Consider the following 21,469-nt stretch of genomic DNA (forward strand, 5'->3'; position numbering starts at 1 on the left):
TCTTTTTCTTCTTTTTCTCCCTTCAGCTGCTCCCATTGAGGGTTGCCACTGCAGATCATTTGTTCTGGTTGTCCACACAGTCAACATGGCAAATGTATTACACTGGATGCCGTTCCTGATGGGTAAATGGGAAGATCTGCATCAATGGCTCATTTACAATCCCACTATGATAAGCGTCCTTTATTTTCCTGCATGAAATGTGGCCGCTATCATTGAGGTATGGACTCCACAAGACCTCTGAATGTACCTAAGCCATCAGCAATAGGGGGGGTTTTACAGTCTACCTGCCTATGAACCACTTACTACCTCTGTGTCAACATTTACAGCATTTATCAGATGCCTTTATCCAGAGCGACTTACAATCAGTAGTTACAGGGACAGTCTCCCCCTGGAGACACTTAGGGTTAAGTGTCTTGCTCAGGGACACAATGGTAGTAAGTGGGATTTGAACCTGGGTCTTCTGGTTCATAGGTGAGTGTGTTATCCACTAGGCTACTACCACCCATGTTGTGTCAACAACAGCAATTTATTTTTGTATAGCTCAAAACCACAGACACTATGTCTCAATGGGCTTTAAAGCCACTACAGGTGACACCCCTCATACTTAGACCCTCTCTGGGCAACAACTCCCTAGAAAAATCACTTGGGAAAAAAACAAACGGATCAAGGGTGTCAAGGGCAGTGGTGACCTAGTGGGTAAGGAGGCGGATTGGTTGCCGGTTCGAATCCCGAACTGCCAAGGTGCCACTGAGGTCCCATTGAGCAAAGTACTGGCCCCACACACTGCCCCCACCTTTCATGGCTGCCCATTCACTAAAGGGATTGTTCAAATGCAGACACCACATTTCAATGTGCTGTGGTGTGTCAAATGTGACAAGAAAATCAAGAGTGTGCAATGGGCATCAACCCAGAATTACTGTTAACACTGGGTTGACAAGAGTAATGTGTATAAAGGAAGTCCATTTTTTATGATTGTCCATGCTGATAATGCTTAGGATCATGAGCACATTTTTTGGGTCAGTGTGACCCGGGTCACAGTGGGGCCAGCAGTCCATGTCCACACCCTCTGGTGTTCTCATCATTGGACTCTGGAGGTGGTCTGGGAGCACGATTCAGTGCCTCCGAGAGAACTAACAGAAGCAGCGGCAGACAACGTGTACAACATGTACAGAAATGCGTGGTCATGGTTGTACGTTAGTGTAACAGTGGCCAGGTACCCTAACTAAGGACAGCCTAACTAAGGCCAATTGAACTCTGTCCATGCTTGACCAGTGGACTTACAGTAATAATTGACTCTGTGTCTGGGATTTTAACTTCAGCAACATTAGCAGCATTAACAGAAGGCCAGAGTGAACAGATGTGTTTTCAGTTTAGATTTAAAAACTGAGACTGTATCTCAATCCCTGAGCAGGACACTTAACCCTGAGTCTCTGTAAATACTGATTGTAAGTCGCTCTGGATAAGGGACATTGATTTGATTGAATAGATTTGTTAAGTTGCAAGGTGGTGCCTCCACAAATGTAAAAAAAAATTCTGCTTCAGCCCAATTCTGGAGAATTTGCAAAGTTTGTGCTGTGTGCTGTGCATGCTGTGATTCACAATGACACTTTAATCACTGCAGGCCAGCCATCTAGCCATGACAAGTCAGCTTTTGTCAGAGTCACCAAAATCCTTCACCATTTCTGCTTCACAAGGGAAGAACAAAATATCCTATTCAGAATATTTCCTATTCCCACTCTAAGACGCTAGAGTGCTATTATCAATATTTGCATCATCCATCAGTGGTCAGATCAGCGTACATAATATTACAGGTGATCTGTGGTTGTAATACATGTCACATGTTTTGATGAGGATGGTGTATTAAGTCTGAACTTGAATCTCCTAAATGCATTCGTGATCGGACGTGCTTGTCGGCTTTGCTGCATCCACGAAGCGTCGTAAATTAGGCATAATCCCGTCGCGTGCGATTTTACAAGATGAAAACACCCAACTCGCACGAATAGAGCCTCAGTGACACGCACACGGACCTCCATAAACATTATTAAAGCTTGTAAAGGTTTGTCACCAATCCAGGTCTCAACAAGTCTGAGTGTTGTGTCGTTCGTGAACGAATCTTTTGAAAGAATGTTCAGATTCGAATCACTATCTCATTTGATTCGTTTGATTCTCAGTTCAGTTGAGGGATGGAGTTACCGAATTGCTCGGTGAACTACACTCTCCTGAATTATTGTTCCGTCCTTTTTTAACAGATTTAGTTTAGAGATAAACAAACCTAAAATGTCAGACTGGCAGTGATGCGACGAGAGTGAGCTTGTACGGTGAGTGAGGGAGGGATTGATGGATGGAGGAGATTGATATTTCGAAGTTGACTGTAAATTTGTACATATATACAGATACATATTTATGTTATTTTTTGTGATGCTTTTACCTTCTGCTTCTGTCCACTTTCTGCCGTGACAAGTGCAATTTCCCACTTGTGGGACTAATAAAGGTTTATCTTATCTTATCTTATGCAGACCGGGTAATGTTATTGATATGCCTAGTGGGTAACACACTCGCCAATGAACCAGAAGACCCAGGTTCAAATCCCACTTACTTCCATTGTGTCCCCGAGCAAGACACTTAACCCACTGTCCCGTAACTACTAATTGTAAGTCGCTTTGGATAGGGTGGTAGTAGCCTAGTGGGTAACACACTTTCCTATGAACCAGAATACCCAGGTTCAAATCCCACTTACTACAAGTTAAGTGTCTTGCTCCCTGAGCAAGTTGCTCCTGGGGGACTGTCCCTGTAACTACTGATTGTAAGTCGCTCTGGATAAGGGCGTCTGATAAATGCAGTAAATGTAAATGTAAATGGATAAGGGCATCTGATAAATGCCGTAAATTTAATGTAAATATGAGATTGTAAGTAAGAGTACCCTTGAGGATGACACCCAGACTCTTAACCTGCTGAGAAGGGGAGACGGAACTGTTATAAATATCAAATACTTTATCAATAAGTAGGATCTCAGTTTTAGATTTTCACTGTTTAATTCAAGGTAATTTGAGTAACAGAATGCAAATGAGTGCAGATAAGATGGATAGTGTTCTTTTACAATGAGAATAATGACTTTGTATTACCTTCATTGGAGCAGATTAAGTAGTAGTTGTGTTTGGTGTGAATTATACAGAACAGGGCGCTTAAAACATCATGATTTGTAAACGAGTTTAGTTTTGTACAAAGGTGTTTGTCGGGCCCACATGCTCCTCCATGCACTGAACGATTCGGTGATTCGAACGAATCTTTTTAATGAACAGTTTCTAAAGATTCAGCACATCTAAAAGAACTGCAGTGCGCACCACCAGTCCGAGGCTCCAGTTCGGTCCAGGGAGGGAAACACCAACTCCCACAATGCATCGGACTCTGACCGGACGCGGAAGTAACCCAGTCGAAGAACACGCGCGCTGTTTCCGAACAAGCTTCGCCTATGTCATCTCGAGAGGTGAATCTCTCTACTAAACGAAGGGAATATCGATACGGGTCACGTGTTCGGTCTTTTGATTATTAATCGCTTTGGTTACTTTGTGGAGCATCCGTGGGGTGGACGCTCCATCACGCTTCAGTCAGTGTGGCAAGGTGGTATATAACACACACACACACACACACACACACACACACACACACACACACACACACACAGCAAAGGTCGTTGCACTCTCTGGACTGAAAACTGACGTTATGAAAGTATGCATAAAATATATGCGTGATACAAACAGTTGTACATTTTCTTTATAAGGCTGGTGGGAAATAGTTCTTGTGTCGTTTTAAAACCACATATTGCCATAAAAAAGGGCCTTTTACAGTCAGGAGGCACCAGCGGTCTCACCCTACAGAAATCCAGAGACGGGAGTTAAGAGACTGATGAAAGCGAGGGAAAGCTGGGGGGAATATTGCTTAGTTTGGGTTCGTTCAGGTAAGTTTTCCCAAAGTAACGGGAGCTTTGGGAAAGGCACCCCTGGACTGCGAATAAAACGCATTTTACACGTTGGGCTCCGTGCCGGCCTTTGACTGTGGCTGCCTTGAACGAGAGAAGTTCTCATTTGACTGTGCCTGATGGCAGAAGATGCAGGGGCATTGTGAAGGGCTCCTCGGTGTCTGGCCGCGGGCCGAGTCAACCCACTCTGTGCCACATCAGGGCCCTTCCAGTTTTACAGAGTTCGTTAAAGGCGCCGTAAACGTCACCCACGCTGATTTTCTTGTAATTCCTTTGTTTTTTTTTGTTCGCCCGGCCTCAGGCTTTATGTGATTTTAACAGGACTGTGGGCTCTTCTGTGCCAACGTGTTTTACAGTAGTTTCAAACAGGATCTGGTCGGTTTTTGGGGTTTTGCAGAAGTCAGACAGTCTTTTCCTTCGGCAAAGACATGATTGTAAAAGTTGAGTGGCGGCTTTCACTCTTCCCCCAGGCGGTGGAAAATGATGACCTGACCTTCTGACCTGAAGGCGAGATGTATCCCACACCGCTGTGCAGCCACGCCGGGCGCGGCACCTTCTCCGAGGTCTACGAGCCGGCGGAGGACACCTTCCTCCTGATGGATGCTTTGGAGAAGGATGCTGATAGGCTGCAGCAGCTCAGGTAAAGGTGCCGGAGCCAGTGGGATGAGAAGACGAGGGCTCTCTTACAGTGAGATGAGATCTTAGGCCCTGAAAACAGGTTCCAGGAGACTTATGTTGTGAAGTGTCTCCATTATTTTGCACGCTGTGGTTCTCCAAAGCTCTCTCTGTGTACTTTTATATGGTGAGATGACAATAAAGTGGACTTTGACATAATTGAGAGAAGGACTGCGTGAAAGGTCCCACCTCGTACGTTGGTTGTGGCCACCACTAACTGGCATTTGTTTCATGCGTAGCTCTGAAAGAAGTTGGTGGGCTGCTGTAGCCAATTGGGTGACACCTGTCATCCTGTCATCTGGTCTTCTCACTCTCGAGCACCCATCAGACCCAACCACCCCTCACATCAGCTCTGTAAATCCGACTGGGGGGGTTGATCTTATAAGGCATTTGTTGTTACTGATAGTGACCTAAAATATCCCAATTATGTGTAATATACGGATTAGCTGAGATCTATTTTCTTTGCTTTTTGAATTTGTAGAATTACACAGGACATGCATGAAATGGGGAAACTAGTTGAAGGTGAAATGGGACTTTATTTGGGTTTTGTTTCAGGCCTGCGCATCACCTTTGACCCTTCTGAACGTGATCTCTGTGTGTGGTCTGCAGGCCGTCCGTGTGTTTAGAGGTCGGGTGTGGTTCGGGAGTGGTGTCTGCCTTCCTCGCGTCTGTGACCGGCCCTGGATCTCTGTATCTGTGAGTGTGTGTGTGTGTATGTATGTGTCCTAGATGCACCTTGTGGCAGATGCAGATTGTCAAAGTTCTGTGGATGCAGGACAAAACGTATCTACCGTAGTATAAGTGTCATGAAACATGGAAAATGGCGTCAGTTTGACTTAATTGTTTGTCTGTGATGTGTATTCTGTATTTGTAATAGGACCGTGTGTGTGTGTGTGTGTGTGTGTGTGTGTGTGTGTGTGTGTGTGTGTGTGTGTGTTTCAGCTGTACTGACGTGAATCCTGCTGCTGCAGAGTGCGCCGTACAAACTTCTGAGCGTAACCGAGTCTGCCTGCAGCCCGTCATCACAGACCTGGTGAGAGACACACACACACACACACACACACACACAGAGCACAGAATCTCACTTCCTCAAGGACCCCAAACCTGTTAACACCTAGTGTGTAACACACTCGCCTATGAACCAGAAGACCCAGGTTCAAACCCCACTTACTACTATTGTCACCCTGAGCAAGACACTTAACCCTGAGTTGCTCCGGGGGGGACTGTCCCTGTAACTACTGACTGTAGGGAGCTCTGGATAAGTACATCGGATAAATAGTGTCAAATGTAAATGTCTTTCTGTGTTTGTGCGGGGCAGGTGGAGTCTCTGCTGCCAAGGCTGAGTGGAGAGGTGGACGTTCTTCTGTTCAACCCACCGTATGTCGTCACGCCATCAGAGGAGGTTAATCACACAGCATGCAATAATTTCATATTTTTCCCTACATTTCTAAAACGGTGTGATTTGAAATGTCTGCAGTATGATGGCGGTCCGGACTGTCCAAACAATATTTTTTTTATTTTCCCAACAGTAACTGAAATAGTTTAGGGAGGGACGATCTAAAAGTGTGAAACACAAATTCATACAGATGAAAAAGTTAAAGTGGTAATAATTGTGTAGACCATTATTAATGGTGAAACTCAGGAAAAAAAGTTTATTGTTCCCACGGGTGGTCACAGCCATTGGAGAAAAATAATATATAATATCTACTTCAGCCACCGGCTGTAACCACCGGTTATTAAGCCCCACCCTTAATTGGGACATCCCATACCTCAGGTTTGCACGAGGGGGAGCTTTTCACATGAACATTAACAAATCATTGTACATGCAGATTCCTTCAGACATACAGTACAGGCCAATAGTTTGGACACACCTTCTTATTCAAATGTGTTTTCTTTATCTTCATGACCATTTACGTTGGTAGATTCTCACTGAAGGCATCAAAACTATGAATGAACACATGTGGAGTTATGTACTTAACAAAAAGTGGAGACCTGACCTCCACAGTCACCGGACCTGAACCCAATCCAGATTTTTGGGGTGAGCTGGATCGCAGAGTGAAGGCAAAGGGGCAAACCAACAAGTGCTAAACACCTCTGGGAACTCCTTCAAGACTGTTGGAAAACCATTTCAGGTGACAACCTCTTGAAGCTCATCGAGAGAATGCCAAGAGTGTGCAAAGCAGGAATCAGAGCAAAGAAACTAGAATATAAAACATGTTTTCAGTTATTTCACCTTTTTTGTGAAGTACATAACTCCACATGTGTTCATTCATAGTTTTGATGCCTTCAGTGAGAATCTACCAACGTAAATGGTCATGAAAATAAAGAAAACACATTGAATGAGAAGGTGTGTCCAAACCTTTGGCCTGTACTGTATAAAGCATTTCTGATAATTCCAACTATTTAAACTACTTACCTCACCCCTCTAAAAACAGATAATTACTAATAAGGATAACGCCCCACCTCTAGCGAAGGTGAACTCTTCAAAAGGAGTCCTGGAATGGGGGGCGCACTCCTTTGCCACCCCTTCCTCAGGATACACTACGATGCCGCGCAGCATGTAGGTTTTGGGTTGTCTTTAAAAAAAAAAAAACAGTTATATTCATCCAGTTCTTGTCAGTTCTTGTGTATGTATGTGAAAGTAGCATGTTTACCCGCCACTGTGTGCTCCAGAATGTGTGTGTGTGTGTGTGTGTGTGCACGCACCCGCCTGTACATAAACGTGAATCCGCGACACAACAGTCAGAACAGCACAATACACAACAGAATCCACAAACACACTTGTGTCTATGCACATACATAGACACAAGTGCTTAAACCCCCAAATTTTAACGGCCGCAGTGAAGACCGCGGTGAAGGTCGCGGTGAAGACACAAATAGTCATATTGATATGTACAGATTATCTAGACCAGTAATCATTCAAAAGTGTGTGTTATTTCATTTTATCATTATAAATAAATAAGTGAATTAATAAAAAATTTGGATCATCCAGTGACCTTGCAGTTTATCTTATAGGTCCAGGGCAGTGGTAGCCTAGCGGATAAAGAATCGGACCTGTAATCTGAAGGTTGCCGGTTCGAAGCAAAGCCCCGTCCCCGGGCCCGTCATGGCTGCCCACTGCTCACCAAGGGTGAGGGGACACGTAGTGTCACCGTGTGCTGTTCTGCAGTGTTTCACAATGACAATCACTTTCACTTTAGGTTCAGGGAAGGGGGCGGGCCTTTGCTTTTGGCCGAACATATACAGATCCAGCATTCGTTCCACCTGCGAATGTGTTTTGTGTTTCCCCATAATGGCGGCGCAAACCGTACACAGAAGATAAAGATGAAGGCATAAGGAATAAATAGAACTGGGCTTGGATAGAGGAGGTGGGTCGCGACGAAAAAAGCTTCGGCTTCTGCACTCCGTCCGCATGGAAGCTGCTGTATGGAAGTAGCGTTGTAAGTTCCGATTGTATTACTACTCAGAGAACAACAGGAAAACACAGTCTCTTTCTCTGCATACATCATGTCATTGTGTCATAAAAATCAAAAGTTGCATTAACAAAAATGACTTGCATCTTGGATGAAGTGTTTCTGGACAGTACTGTGAGGATAAAATGAATCTCCCAGTCGCCAATAACCTTATACTAATGTTACACATTCATTTCTCCCTGTCTGCATCAGGTAGGTGGGCGTGGCATAGAAGCATCCTGGGCAGGCGGAAGGCGGGGCCGGGAGGTGATGGACAGGTTCTTCCCGACGGTGGCGCGGCTTCTGTCCAACCAGGGCTTGTTTTATCTTGTGACGGTGGCAGAAAACAAACCGGGTAGGCAGGACAAAGCGAACTGTGATTGTGCTTCCCGAGGGCTGTGGATCCTTAAAAAGCCTTAAATCCGATTTTCCAAAATTAAGGCCTTAAATATCCTTAAAAAACGGCTTAGCAGCAGCCTCGACTCGCTCTGCGGCAAGCAGCAGCTGCACCTCGCACATGGAGGGCGCCCTTCCTCCTCGCAAGTGGGGAATAGCAAAATAAAAACTGTGCTGTCCTGCTCCAACGCCTTGCCAAGGTTGACAATGAGAGAGCGCTAATCCAACAAAGAACGCGGACAGCGGGTCCCAAATTCTGCTAAGATGGGGGTGAAGTATGTAACATGACAGTCATTACGAAGGCCACCTTGAAACAAGGAAGAATATAATAGCCTAACCGAAGAGAAACAAGTGCCGATTCACACTCTGCTTCTCTTCTGTCCCGGTCCACATCAAAAGCCGCCACTGTAAATGACCAACATACATCAAACTGAAAATATTGCAGTCGCCCCCTAGTGGCTTGCAGCAGTGCAGGTAATGTGAGTCTGTTAACAAAGTGAAGTGATTGTCACTTGTGATACACAGTAGCACAGCACACTGTGCACACAGTGAAATGTGTCCTCTGCATTTAACCCATCACCCAGAGTGAGCAGTGTGCAGCCATGACAGGCGCCCGGGGAGCAGTGTGTGGGGACGGTCCTTTTGCTCAGTGGCACCTTGGCGGATCGGGATTCGAACCAGCAACCTTCTGATTATGGGGCCGCTTCCTTAACCGCTAGGCCACCACCACCAATGGACAAAAGCTAAAATTATTTTGGAAGCAAAAATAATATCGATAATATTGTATTTTAGAAGGCATATGTGCCCCCACAATGTCTGTTGAGAAACTTTGGCCACCGTGATGCGGGGTCTTACATTTGACAACTTTAAGGGTGCTAGTAGCCTACTGGGTAAGACACTCGCCTATGAACTAGAAGACCGAGGATCAAATCCCACTTACTACCATTGTGTCCCTGAGCAAGAAACTTAACCCTGAGTGTCTCCAGGGGGGGACTGTCCCTGTCACTACTGATTGTAAGTCGCTCGGGTGTCTGATAAATGCTGTTAATTAAATGTAAAAAGTTTAGCTTCCTTCAACCTGCAAAAACACTGAGAGGACTTTATGAACATTCTCACACCTGTTCTCAGGAGATTGATCGTTCATAGAGACTGTCCATTTTTCCAAAGTGTTCCTTTTTTTTTCTCCTTCATCCTCAGATGAAATTGTAACGGTGATGGCGGAGTCTGGCCTGCGGGGGGAGCCATGTCTAACACGGAGCGCAGGAAGAGAGAGGCTGTCGGTTCTGCGTTTTGGGAGAACGTGACCTCAAAGACGTTTGTGTGAAGTGAAGAGGAATTGGAATGATCTGACTGGATTAGGATTTACAGATACTGACTTTTCCTGTATTTATTTTGTAAGAGAAGTGGAACCATTCTGTGTATATAAAACAAACCCTTTACAATATCTGCAAGAATTCATATGCAAATATTCATTTTCCTACTGCACGAGAAGGCTGGGTCTGATAAAATACCAGGGCTGTAAATTCTTTCATCAATTTTATTCATCGTTAAGAAACACAATACATCAGTGACCATGGGAGAAAAGTGCAAATTTTAATAACAGTTCATCATAAGGCAACACTATTTATTTATTTAGAACGTGTTTGGTCACAACATGCGTACCATCCACTACAGGAGCATTCTGGAATGTATCGTGCATTTCGTTCACACCCACCATCTCAGCAGGGCCCGGAGAAGTGTTATGGAGCGAGAGGTTCAGTAGAAACCAATTCATTTAACGCCCTAAGATGCATTCCAGGTGACCTGGCCATCGTCACCGAGCTTCACGGCTCCACTTGCCACGAGCTCAAGGGCTGCTGGGAAGGCGCGGTGCTCCGCCCCCTTGATGCGCTCCGCCAGGCTCTCCTCCGTGTCGTCCGCCAGCACGGGCACCGCCTCTTGCACGACGATGGCTCCGGCGTCCACCTCCTCCTGCAGGCGCGCAGTAGCAAATGTTGGCTTCCAATACGTTTTATTTACGATTCTGGACCAGGTGTTGCTCCACCACTACTTACAGCCACAAAGTGCACGGTGCAGCCTGTGATCTTCACCTTCGCCAGCAGCGCCTGCCGCTGCGCGTTCACGCCCTTAAAGGAGGGCAGCAGAGATGGGTGGATGTTCAGCAGTTTCCCTGCAAACGCATAGAAGCAAAGTGGACATCTGCATCACTCACTCATACACCAATTTAGTCACCAAATGTGCATGCCTGGGGGCGGAAATTGGAGAACCTGAAGCCAATAGGGGGAGAGCATGCAAAATCTGCACACACACAGCTCGAGCCAAGATTCAAACTCCCAACCTTGGAGGTGTCAGGGCCACGAAGCTAACACACAATTTGGCTATGATTTATTAATATATTAATTTTCAAATAATATAATACAAAAGATTTACCATTCCACTTCTTCACAAATGTCCCAGTGAGGATCCTCATAAATCCAGCAAGACACACCACCTCCACGCCAAACTCCTCTAGAACCTGGTCTATCGTTGCGTCAAACTCGGCTCGGCTGCCGTATAGCTTGTGGTCAACCACCTGACAGACAGCGTTATCAAAGATTACAAAAAGATTTTCTGGGGGGCGATATCGCAAAATAATCAAATGATGTACTGTACACTTACTATACACAGGATTTATCAGACACCCTTATCCAGAGCGACTTACAATCAGCAGGGACAGGGACAGTGCCCCTCCCCCCCCGGAGACACTCAGGGTTAAGTGTCTTGCTCAGGGACACAATGGTAGTAAGTGGGATTTGAACCTGGGACTTTGTGGTCTTCTGGTTCACAGGTGAGTTGGTCACCCACTATGCTACTAGCACCCATTCATTGAAAGCCTTTGGTTCGCTCTGTAAATACCATTATCTTAATAACTCAGAACCAAACCTTTTTTTTCTTTTTAAAATATAAAGAATGTTTCCCAAAAGGAATGTTTTTAGCTTGTGTTTTTGGATCTTCAGTAACTCAGCTGTTCGAGCATCTTGTGGAACTTCATTCCACCACCTAGGAGGTGAACACTCTCCACACTCGGTGTACCACTGACACTCACCCGTGTCTGTATACCAGCCAGAGAAGCTCTTTTCAGGCCCAGCACCCCGGGCCGGTTGGAGATCACCACCACAACCTCGGCCGCACTCGATGGCTTCTTCGCTTGTTCCATCAAGGCTTGCAGATTAGTCCCTGCAACATAAACACATGTCCACACCTGGTCCATGTTTACATTTACAGCATTTATCAGTAGTGACATGGAGGTTTAGACCTGGGACTTCAGGATCTTCTGGTTCATTTACACCGTTATCCAGAGTGACTTACAATCAGTAGTTACAGGGACAGCCCCCCCCCCGGAGACACTCAGGGTTAAGTGTCTTGCTCAGCGACACAACGGTATTAAGTGGGATTTGAACCTGGGTCTCCTGGTTCATAGTCGTGTCTTACCCAACAGGCTACTACCACCTCTGCACAGTTTCACATCAAGGTGGAAATTGCAGTATTAGACCTGCTTTATTAAATTCATGTTCAATTATTAATGAAACACTGGCTCTGCTGCTTTATGGACAACCTCATTCTCAGGAATTCTTTATATTTATCCCATATAAAATATACAGAGTGTTTTTCTTTGTTATGCCTACCTCATATACATATACCTAACTCTGTGTCCTATTAGTTTGTTGTATTGCAGTATGTTTGTTTTGTATTTCTGTATACTGGACTGTATATGGCTAGGATGACTTTACTCTGTGCTTGGTTAATACCTGTTCCCGAGATGAGCACGCCTACTCTCGTGCGCTTGCGAGCATTATGATTTGACCGGGAGTTTCCGTTTGGGAGAGTGCTGGTGTCTGGACACGCCTCTGGCCCCGCCCGCAGACTGACAGAGAGATTCCGGATAGACACTGGCTCTGCACCTGGCAACAAAAAAAAAAGAAAAACCCGCACACATTTAAAATGAACTGCAAATAGTGCAAACAAAGGTGCATGAACAACTTAAAAAAAGGTTATTTAACGTAATTAACCCAACCCACCCGTCTGTTTGTGAGAAATTGATCCAACGATCCAGGCCTCCACCTCAGCCTGCAGCTGCCGCAGGACCCTCTGGGCATCCTGAGGTCCAACCACCAGAACTGCACCCAGACCCAGGTTGAATGTGCGGCCCATCTCCTCCTCGCTGAGACCGCCCTCAGCCTGCAGCCACGAGAAGACGGGGGGGATGCGCCAGCGGGAGGCATCTACACGGTGCACACACCGTTCATCAGCACATCTATGTGTTTATACAAGCTGTACAATCGAAGTGAGTTGATTTAAAGTTTTTCAAAATTATTAAGAATTTCTTCATATCCTTTGATCAGTAGAAAGATCTGATCGAGAGCTTTTATTTGATATAGATTTCACCCAAAAGTGGGCTCTCAGCCCTTGGAACGTGTACAGACATTTGATTGGCACTTCATCGATCTCAGCTCACCCAGGTCAACTGCCAGCTCCTTGGGCAGAACCCGTGGAATGTTTTCCAGCAGCCCGCCCCCGGTGATGTGGGCGTAGGCTTTCACCATTCCGCTGCGCATGATTGGCTGCAGGAGCCGGCTGTAGATCTTGGTGGGCGTCAGTAACGCTTGGCCTAATGAAATGAACATGAATGAATGAACCTGTGACTTCTGGTTCGTATTACCCACTAGAGGCAACTTCCATGTGCCATTTGTACCATAACAGTCGTACTGAATCAGCTTCTATAGAGCAGCAGTGCATTATTCCACCATTTTTTGCATCAGTCTTAATTAATTATGACAATCGCTTACCCACAGTCTGCCCGGGGGTCCCAAAAGGAGCTGGAGAGCCGAGCTGTAGTCCCGACCGCTCCAGGATCTTGCGGACCAGGCTGAAGCCGTTGCTGTGGACCCCAGAGGAGGCCACACCGATCAGCAGGTCCCCCTCGTCAATGTCCCCCAGTCTGGGCAGCAGCGACCCCCGCTCCACTGCCCCCACGCAGAACCCCGCCAGGTCATACTCGCCCTCAGCATACACGCCTGGCATCTCCGCAGTCTCCCCGCCTGCAAATGCCCAATTAATGAGGTTCACTTGCAGAGGTACGAACACTGTACACACTCAGTCCCGTAACTCACCCATCAGAGCACAGCCTGCCATTTTACAGGCCTCTGCAATCCCACCAATCACAGCAGAGGCCACGCCCACATCCAGCCTGCCACAGGAGAAGTAATCCAGGAAAAAGAGAGGCTCCGCCCCCTGGGCCAACACGTCATTAACGCACATTGCGACCAGGTCCTGGCCCAGAGTTCCATGCTGTCCGCAGGCCTGTGCAATCTACAAAATACACACAGCAACAGATTAAATACCCTAAACTGTACACTGTGGGCTCGCTGTATATGTTACAGTACCTTCAGTTTGGTCCCCACACCGTCTGTCCCTGAAACCAAGACGGGGTCGACGAAACCTGCCGCCTTCAGGTCAAAGAGTCCCGCAAACCCTCCCAGCTCAGCGTTGCACCCTAGTGGTCAAGAACAAGCAGAAACATTTTGCTGCTGATAACAAGTCTCTAATAATAATAATAATAATAATAATAAAGTCAAGTGATTGTCATTGTGATACACAGCAGCACAGCACACGGTGTTACACAGTGAAATTTGTCCTCTGCATTTAACCCATCACCCTGAGTGAGCAGTGGGCAGCCATGATAGGCACCCGGGGAGCAGTGTGTGGGGACGGTGCTTTGCTCAGTGGCACCTTGGCGGAGCAACCTTCTGATTACGGGGCCGCTTCCTTAACCACTAGGCCACCACCATTATTGTTACTACTAATAAAAAAATATATATTCTGTTTGGCTGTGGAAAACATGATCTGAACATTTTTGGTGGAGAAGACGACACTACCTGACCGGGAGGTGGCTTGGGCCAGAGGTTTGATCATGTCCACCAGTCTGTTTCCTGCGGCGATGTCCACACCGCTGTCCTTATAGGTCAGACTTCTACACAAGACACAAGTATTCTGAATCATAAGTCCTGGCTATGTGGTGTTCAATGTTTGGTTAGAAGAAGCCAGGCTAAAGAAGAGACCCCGGATAAGTCAGGCTTAAAGTGGAAGAACATTTATTACATCTTACATGAACAGTGAGACCCTGGATTACATGGAAAGAGCTAAAAAAAAAAAAAAAAAATGCAGTAACTTTTGGGCGGACAACAAGCACATCAAGCATGTAACAAATAAAAAAAATTCTCCTTTAAGAATTTGGTGTTTCAGGAATTCTGCCACTACTGACAGTCACAAATTCCACCCCAAAATTAAAGACATCAAGGCAATTTAGTACCTCAGTAGAATCTCAGGAAACCAAGTTACAAGAACAGAACTTTCTTATGAAACCACGTTACGTGGATATAAATGGGCACACCAGATAATGTGTGTGTGTGTGTGTGCTTTTCTCAAGCTTGGTGCAACACACACCTGGAGCGTGTGAGAAAAGCAATGGCGCGATGGCCAATGTCTCGCCGGTAGACGGCCTCTGGGAAGCCAACCACAGCCACGCCCTGATTGGCTTTATGCAGGGCACTCTCCAGGTCCGGCATCACAGCAGTGACTGTCAGCACACGCCCCCCACTGCTAACCACACCACCTCCCTCCTTCAGGGCGGTGCCAGCATGGAACACCTGTAGTCCCATGTCCTGCACCTGAGACAGGCCTGAGGGAGACAAAAAGGCAAATTACAGAAATATGTACTTAAAATGGAAATAGATGAACATATTTTAAATTAACTGAGTGGCTCATGCTCTCTAAACTCTGCTGATGTACCTGTGACCTCGATCCCCTTCTTGTACGCCCCAGGGTAGCCTGGACTGGCCATGACCACAGTCACTGCAGCGCTGCCCTCCAACCACACGGGGGCGCTGGCAGCCAAGTTGCCCTGTAGAGTGTTCTTCAGAACCTCATAGAGATCGCTCTTCAGCAGCGGCAGGAGGACCTGCGTGAGGTCAGGGGAGCAACTTTGCTTTACATTGTCCCTCTGGTGATGGTTAAGGCTGTGTTGGCAACCTAAATATCAGCAGTAGGGCTGCTACCAACGATTATTTTAATAATCGATTAATCTGTCAATTTTTTCTTTTTTATTATTATTATTAATCAGAGAATCGGAATTAAAAAAAAGAAAAGCATTAATTTCCGACTCTTTATTCAAGAACAAAAATAAATAAAATAAATAAAAATGGACTAACACAAAAAACACACATGTATGCTTTACATCTGCCAAATATATAGACTTTTAAAACAAATAAAGTGCCTCCTGAGCTGCCAGAACAATAAATAAAAAAATATATATAATTTACAGGATTTGTTTGCATGTCAGAACTTGTTCTCTACACTACACTGCAGATGCACACACATTTGCAGACAAACGCACTCACAAACTCTCACAATGACACACACTCTTTCCCTTTCTACATTGCAATGCATCAATGTGAGCATGTCCACCTGCTCCTGGCTCAGGCTCTGTATTTTCTTAGAGGCAGAAAACAGCCGCTCAGATTATGTTGATGTGGCAGGGATGCAGAGTTAAGAAGTGAAGTGATTGTCATTGTGAAACACAACGAAATGTGTCCTCTGCTTTTAACCATCACCCTTGGTGAAACACAGTGTGAAAGCTCTGACCAGGTGTCACCCGTTGTCTGTTTTGGCACGTGTATTAAAAAAAAAAACCTGCATACCACTGCTTGTTGTCTGGTTCCACTGGCTGAATCAGGCAAATGGCGTCAGAAACGCCATTCAAAGTGGCGCTTTTTTCATAAATACGCGTGTTTTTAGCATGAAACCATGTGTTAAAATGCAGGCGAATTATAGCCTACATGGCCTTGTATCTTCTTTCTACCTCCGCTAGTCAACAAGTCAATTATGAAATTTGTTGCCAACTCTTTTAGCAATCATTTTTTATTGATTTAATCGATGTGTTGTTGCAGCCCTAATCAGTAGTGATCAGTAGTTTAAACCCTTGATATTTGAGGTTGCATACACTTTTGAATGTGTCATTTAGATTGAAATGAAGTGATATTAGATCTCATTTTTCAATGTTTGCATTCGCCTTGATTATTCCATATTGGTCTTTTTCTTTTTTAGAATGATAGGGGGTAGAGCTGTAATTCTTGGCCTTAGCTCGACCAAACCAGATCTATAGTACCTTTCCACATGACTCACCGCTTGTAAATTTGTTTCGGTGATTGGTAAAAGTGCTTCGCATGTTTGATTAAATGTAATTCTTGTCCACCGTCGTCAGGTGATTTGTTTGTTTGTATGTTTTAAACCCGCTTATTTCGCCGTACATTTCATTTCCCTCTAAACCACTGCAATTTTAGAGCCGATTTTGCACTCATGCTATAATTCCTTGAGTGCATTGTACATCACCGGTTGACCCTTTCGATTCACCAGGCCATGATCCATAATCAGCTGGTCATAAGAATATCAAACCTGTTGTGTGGTTTGTTCTCACTGCTCATGAACTGAAGTTCAAGTAGCAACAGATGGAATCTTGACTTGCTCAGCTGTCACAGACAGAAGCAACCCTTTTTAAAGTGGTCTCGCCTACTTATCATGACTGGAATAACAGTGAGAAAAGTAAATCAAACTCATTTTTGTGATAGGTAGCAGTGGTAAGATAACGTATGTGAGGAAATGATCTGACCAACTGATCTTGTGTAGTTGGAGAATAGGAGAGGACCAAGTACTGAGCCCTGAGGGATTCCAGTGGAGAATTTGTGTGCAGCAAACACGAATCCCTTCCATGTCACCACTCATCAAGGTAGAAAACAAAACATTGCCATGCTAAGCCCCAAAATACAAGTCTCTTCAGAATAGACAGGAGAGGCTTGTGGATTACTATAAAATGCTGCAGAGAGAGGCCGAGGAAAATAAGAACAGATGAGAGTTATGCAGATCTGGCCGCATGTAGCTTCTCAGAAAGAGCAGTCTCGGTAGAACGACCTGCTCTGAAGCCAGACTGGTTGGGATCTAGGACGTTGTTCTGAGACAAATGAAGTGATAGCTGATTGTAGACACAGCTCTCAAGAACTTCAGAAAGAAACTGATCTAAGCTTTGAAAATTATTCTAGGGCAGTAGGCGAGTCGTCAGAGGGTACACCCCGCTTGACCTCACCTGGCACTCAGGGTCCCCAAAGCGGCAGTTGAACTCCAGCACTTTAGGCCCCTGAGGAGTCAGCATCAGCCCGGCATACAGCACACCTGAGCAGGGAGAACGGAATCGGTTACCTGGCAACGTCACCATGACCCTTCCTAAAGAAGCACATACACTCACCCACATACGGGGTGCCCTCCTCTCTCATCCCATCCACGGTCTTCTGCAGAACAGCGTCCTTTATCTGATCTAACAGCTCACGAGACACCTGAACACACACACACAGGGGTTATTTATGGGCTGTGGTATAAACCTCACGCTCCCTGTGGTTGCTTTTGAGGGTGTGTGTGTGTATGTGTACCTGTGGTGTGGGGCAATATGCACCCATGCCTCCTGTGTTGGGTCCCTGGTCTCCATCTTGCAGGCGTTTGTGGTCCTGGGCGGGAGGCATGGCTGCCACCGTGGTGCCATCAGTAAAACACAAACACTACATAAAGAAAGAGAGACAGACAGAAGTGAAGATCGCGAGCATTTGAATAATAAACATGGCGTATGTATGCATAACACCATCATGCATGAGAGCTAACAGAGTGTGGAAAGGTCACATAAGCCACATTTACATGATTCATTGTGCATTACAGCACCAGCAGAATGTTCATTATTTATCCACTCGCTGCCGGACTGTGCATTTACACGCCCACAGAAATATCTATTCTACATCCAAGCAATAAATAGAAATGAATAAGAAAAAAAACCCTCAATACCAGCAATGCAATTTGGAATAAAATTTTTCACTTACAGACACTTCCTCGCCCTCCAGCAGCTCCTCCACCACCACTGTCTCCCCTGCAGAGCCAAAGGCTTTATCCTGAGACAGACCAGGGTGTCAACATCCACACACACCACTGACAAACGGACCAAGGCCAGCAGGAGATCCGTACCTTCATGATCTCCTCCACTGCTCTGCAGGCCTCCTCTTTGTTCTGAGCAACAATCACACCTTTACCTGCAGCTAGGCCACTTGCCTTCACCACCAGAGCCGGGAAGTTGGCCCTGAACCCGGAGGCACAGCCATTACATTCCATTACAATTCAACAATTATTCTTAACTGCAGCCTCCTTACCCCACGATGAAACTGCAGGCCTGCTGCGGGTCTGTGAAGGAGGCCCAGCGGGCTGTGGGAATACCATGGCGCTCCATGAAGCTCTTCGAAAAGCTCTTACTGGCCTCCAATTGAGACGCCTTCGCCGAAGGACCGAAACAACGGACCCCTGCTGCAGTCAGGTCGTCCACAATACCTGCAGGGGAGGGAGATCCTGCATATTCCACTAGGAAAGTGCCATCGCTTTTCAAAAAGTCTGTTATTTCGCATTCCTTTCGAGGCTTGTCACAATACTGAAATTTCAAACTCTATACCGATACGAATACTATTTTCGATACTACAGGGGAAGAAAGAAACAAACGTGTGAATGTATTTAATTATTTTTTTGAATAAATAAAGGATACTTATATATATACTTATGTATATATAAAGGATATATATATATATATATATATATATATATATATATATATATATATATATATATATATATATATATATTAGATATATACATAAACAAACACACTACACTAAGAAATCAACAAATAAATGAGATAAAGGTATATTGATGTTTTTGATCCAAATGAAAAAAAGAAAAAAGAAAAAAAAAAAGCATTCATCGCTTCATTACATAATTTTCCCATTCATCTGATTTCCGAAATACTTCCAGACAGCTTTTTACACTCTCTAGCAAGTGATGTGCTGTAGAATTATGTTTAAAGTACAAAAAAGTATCTCTCATGTAAACATTGGGTCCTCCAGGTTGTCAGGGCATCGGCTGACCGCTGCAATGCCTGTTGAAAATTGCTGCAGGAGATTTCTGTGAACCAGAATTCCCTTCACCAAGAACCTTACAATCTAACTAGAGCCGGGTGATTATACGATTACTGGTGGCATGCGTGTCTGCCACGCAGGGAGCACAGGAGTAGAAACCAATCATCGTGCTGAATATTGTAAAGACATGATGTTTCACAACATTTACATTTCACTGCCTCTAGAACTTAAAAGGACGTGAATAAGTCTACACTTATCCTGTTAATGTTGTTATCTTGCTTTGTGCGTTCATAAACTGTCGGGTTTCAGACCAGACAGTCTAAAAGTGACAGCATCAGCGGAAACATTCACAATAAAAAAAATATATATATATATATATATCGATATGGGAAATGCTGTGTCTTATTGTGGGAGAAAAAGAGAGAAAGTGGGACGGAATGGGGTGCTCACCCGCAGCCAGAGGCACCTCTGGTCCTACCACAACTAGCCCAACATTGTGGTCCTTGCAGTACTGAGCTAGAATGGAATGATTACTCACAGATACCCCTGCAAGCAGAGATAAAGAACAGAAACTGGTCAAGTTGCGACATAAAGAACACTTACAGTGGCAGTAATGATGATATATATGATTCTGGACCACTTTATGATGATGATGATGATTATTATTAGTATTTCTTCAGAGGTTCCTTTTCTGATCGGACGTGAATGGTATTGCAATGAAACAAACGTACAATATCAGTTCAGATGTGCTCAAAAGACAATAAGTCACGTCTTATGCTGCTAGTGTGTAGTTTTCACTAGTGATAAATGTTACTAAATAGAAGTTAAATCATATGTTCTTACCAGAGTTACTGATCTTCTCACCACTGGCCGTCCCAGCATTTCCAGGAGCCACAAGAACCTGCTGGACGTCCGGTGACTGGGCCAGTTTCCAGGCCAGGGCGTGTTCCCTGCCCCCACTGCCCACCACCAGCACCCGCTCTGCCATGCTCACTGGGCACATGAAAAGCAGCACATTCAACTTCACCTCTTATTCCGGATACAAGGCTTCCAGGGACACCAAGCAACCAGTGAAGTGGAACCCAGCAGCACAACGAAACGTGTCCTCTGCATCGAACCCATCACCTTGGACGGTACCTTGATGGCCATGTGAGTAACCGCGTGTAAAAATTGACCTTCTTGGCACCCAGTGCATGGGCACGGCTGACCTTTACCGCAACGCTCCACCAAATGCTAATGTGACGCAACTGTCACCCATGGGTGGAACAGCAACCAAATCACTGGCTTCTCATTATCAGAGGACGAAGGGTTGTTTGAATCGGACGTCAGAGAGAGAGAAGAGCCCTGACTACCACACGAATCACAAGCAGAACTGAACCCCTTGGTCTCTATTGATCAGGACACAATCCGTTTCTTTTTTCTTCTTCTTTTTGGCTGTTATCTGTATCTCGCTGACAGGACGCACAGTGGAGGTACTGATGGGGTCTGATTAACGGAGTTAATAACTCGTTCATGTGACTCACGTGACCCTGCTGTGAAGAACAAGAACATCAACTGACACACCGAACTCAATTAAGAACTTCACGGTCTCACTCAGTCACTATGCATGCATGCACCACTAATATTCCGGCCAAGAAAGTTTAAAGTAGGTTCATTAAACCTGCTTCCCCCACCATCACCTCCATGATTCTTAATGAGGCATCCAGTTATCGTTCCAATAACTCAAAAATCACAGGACACGAAATAACTACGTACAGATATGATGAGAAATGGCGGCACGTGTTTAAAAAGTTCCGCGTCTGCCCGCCTCGTCCCAAGCTCGTTGAAAGGCCGGTCCACCCAGCTGCTGCCCGTCGCCTGGCGCTCAGCGGGAAAGTGGCGGAGAGTCTCGGTGCGCGGATCCTCGGACGAGATGGACGCTGGCGGCGCGTCAAAGCAAA

The 21,469-nt window shown here is 45.4% G+C and overlaps 2 protein-coding genes across 4 annotated transcripts; one reads left to right on the forward strand and one right to left on the reverse strand.

Annotated features, from left to right (window-relative positions):
- Window positions 1-3,361: 3,361 nt before the first annotated feature.
- On the forward strand, window positions 3,362-9,945 carry hemk2 (HemK methyltransferase 2, ETF1 glutamine and histone H4 lysine). Of its 3 annotated transcripts, none has more exons than XM_028980598.1 (7): window positions 3,362-3,618; window positions 4,447-4,616; window positions 5,261-5,347; window positions 5,594-5,684; window positions 5,970-6,053; window positions 8,317-8,458; window positions 9,697-9,945. In XM_028980598.1, the coding sequence occupies exons 2-7, from the start codon at window positions 4,489-4,491 to the stop codon at window positions 9,801-9,803; spliced, it is 639 nt and encodes a 212-aa protein (XP_028836431.1). In that variant the 5' UTR covers window positions 3,362-3,618; window positions 4,447-4,488; the 3' UTR covers window positions 9,804-9,945. The 3 variants fall into 3 exon arrangements, with proteins under 3 accessions (XP_028836431.1, XP_028836429.1, XP_028836432.1); XM_028980596.1 differs by having other exon boundaries at window positions 3,401-3,484; XM_028980599.1 differs by lacking the exon at window positions 5,261-5,347 and having other exon boundaries at window positions 3,401-3,484.
- Window positions 9,946-10,022: 77 nt separating this feature from the next.
- gart (phosphoribosylglycinamide formyltransferase) lies at window positions 10,023-21,469 on the reverse strand. Its single transcript, XM_028980595.1, has 22 exons — window positions 21,285-21,469; window positions 20,373-20,522; window positions 19,980-20,075; window positions 18,777-18,951; window positions 18,595-18,706; window positions 18,453-18,521; window positions 18,015-18,140; window positions 17,834-17,921; window positions 17,675-17,760; window positions 15,328-15,496; window positions 14,983-15,217; window positions 14,415-14,509; window positions 13,923-14,032; window positions 13,650-13,848; window positions 13,326-13,577; window positions 12,995-13,147; window positions 12,558-12,761; window positions 12,288-12,440; window positions 11,585-11,715; window positions 10,930-11,071; window positions 10,554-10,669; window positions 10,023-10,470 (listed from the first exon to the last, which is right to left on the reverse strand). The coding sequence occupies exons 2-22, from the start codon at window positions 20,515-20,517 to the stop codon at window positions 10,282-10,284; spliced, it is 3,045 nt and encodes a 1,014-aa protein (XP_028836428.1). The 5' UTR covers window positions 20,518-20,522; window positions 21,285-21,469; the 3' UTR covers window positions 10,023-10,281.

This window comes from Denticeps clupeoides, chromosome 5 (genome assembly GCF_900700375.1).
Source record: "Denticeps clupeoides chromosome 5, fDenClu1.1, whole genome shotgun sequence".
In the NCBI taxonomy this organism is placed as follows: domain Eukaryota; kingdom Metazoa; phylum Chordata; class Actinopteri; order Clupeiformes; family Denticipitidae; genus Denticeps; species Denticeps clupeoides.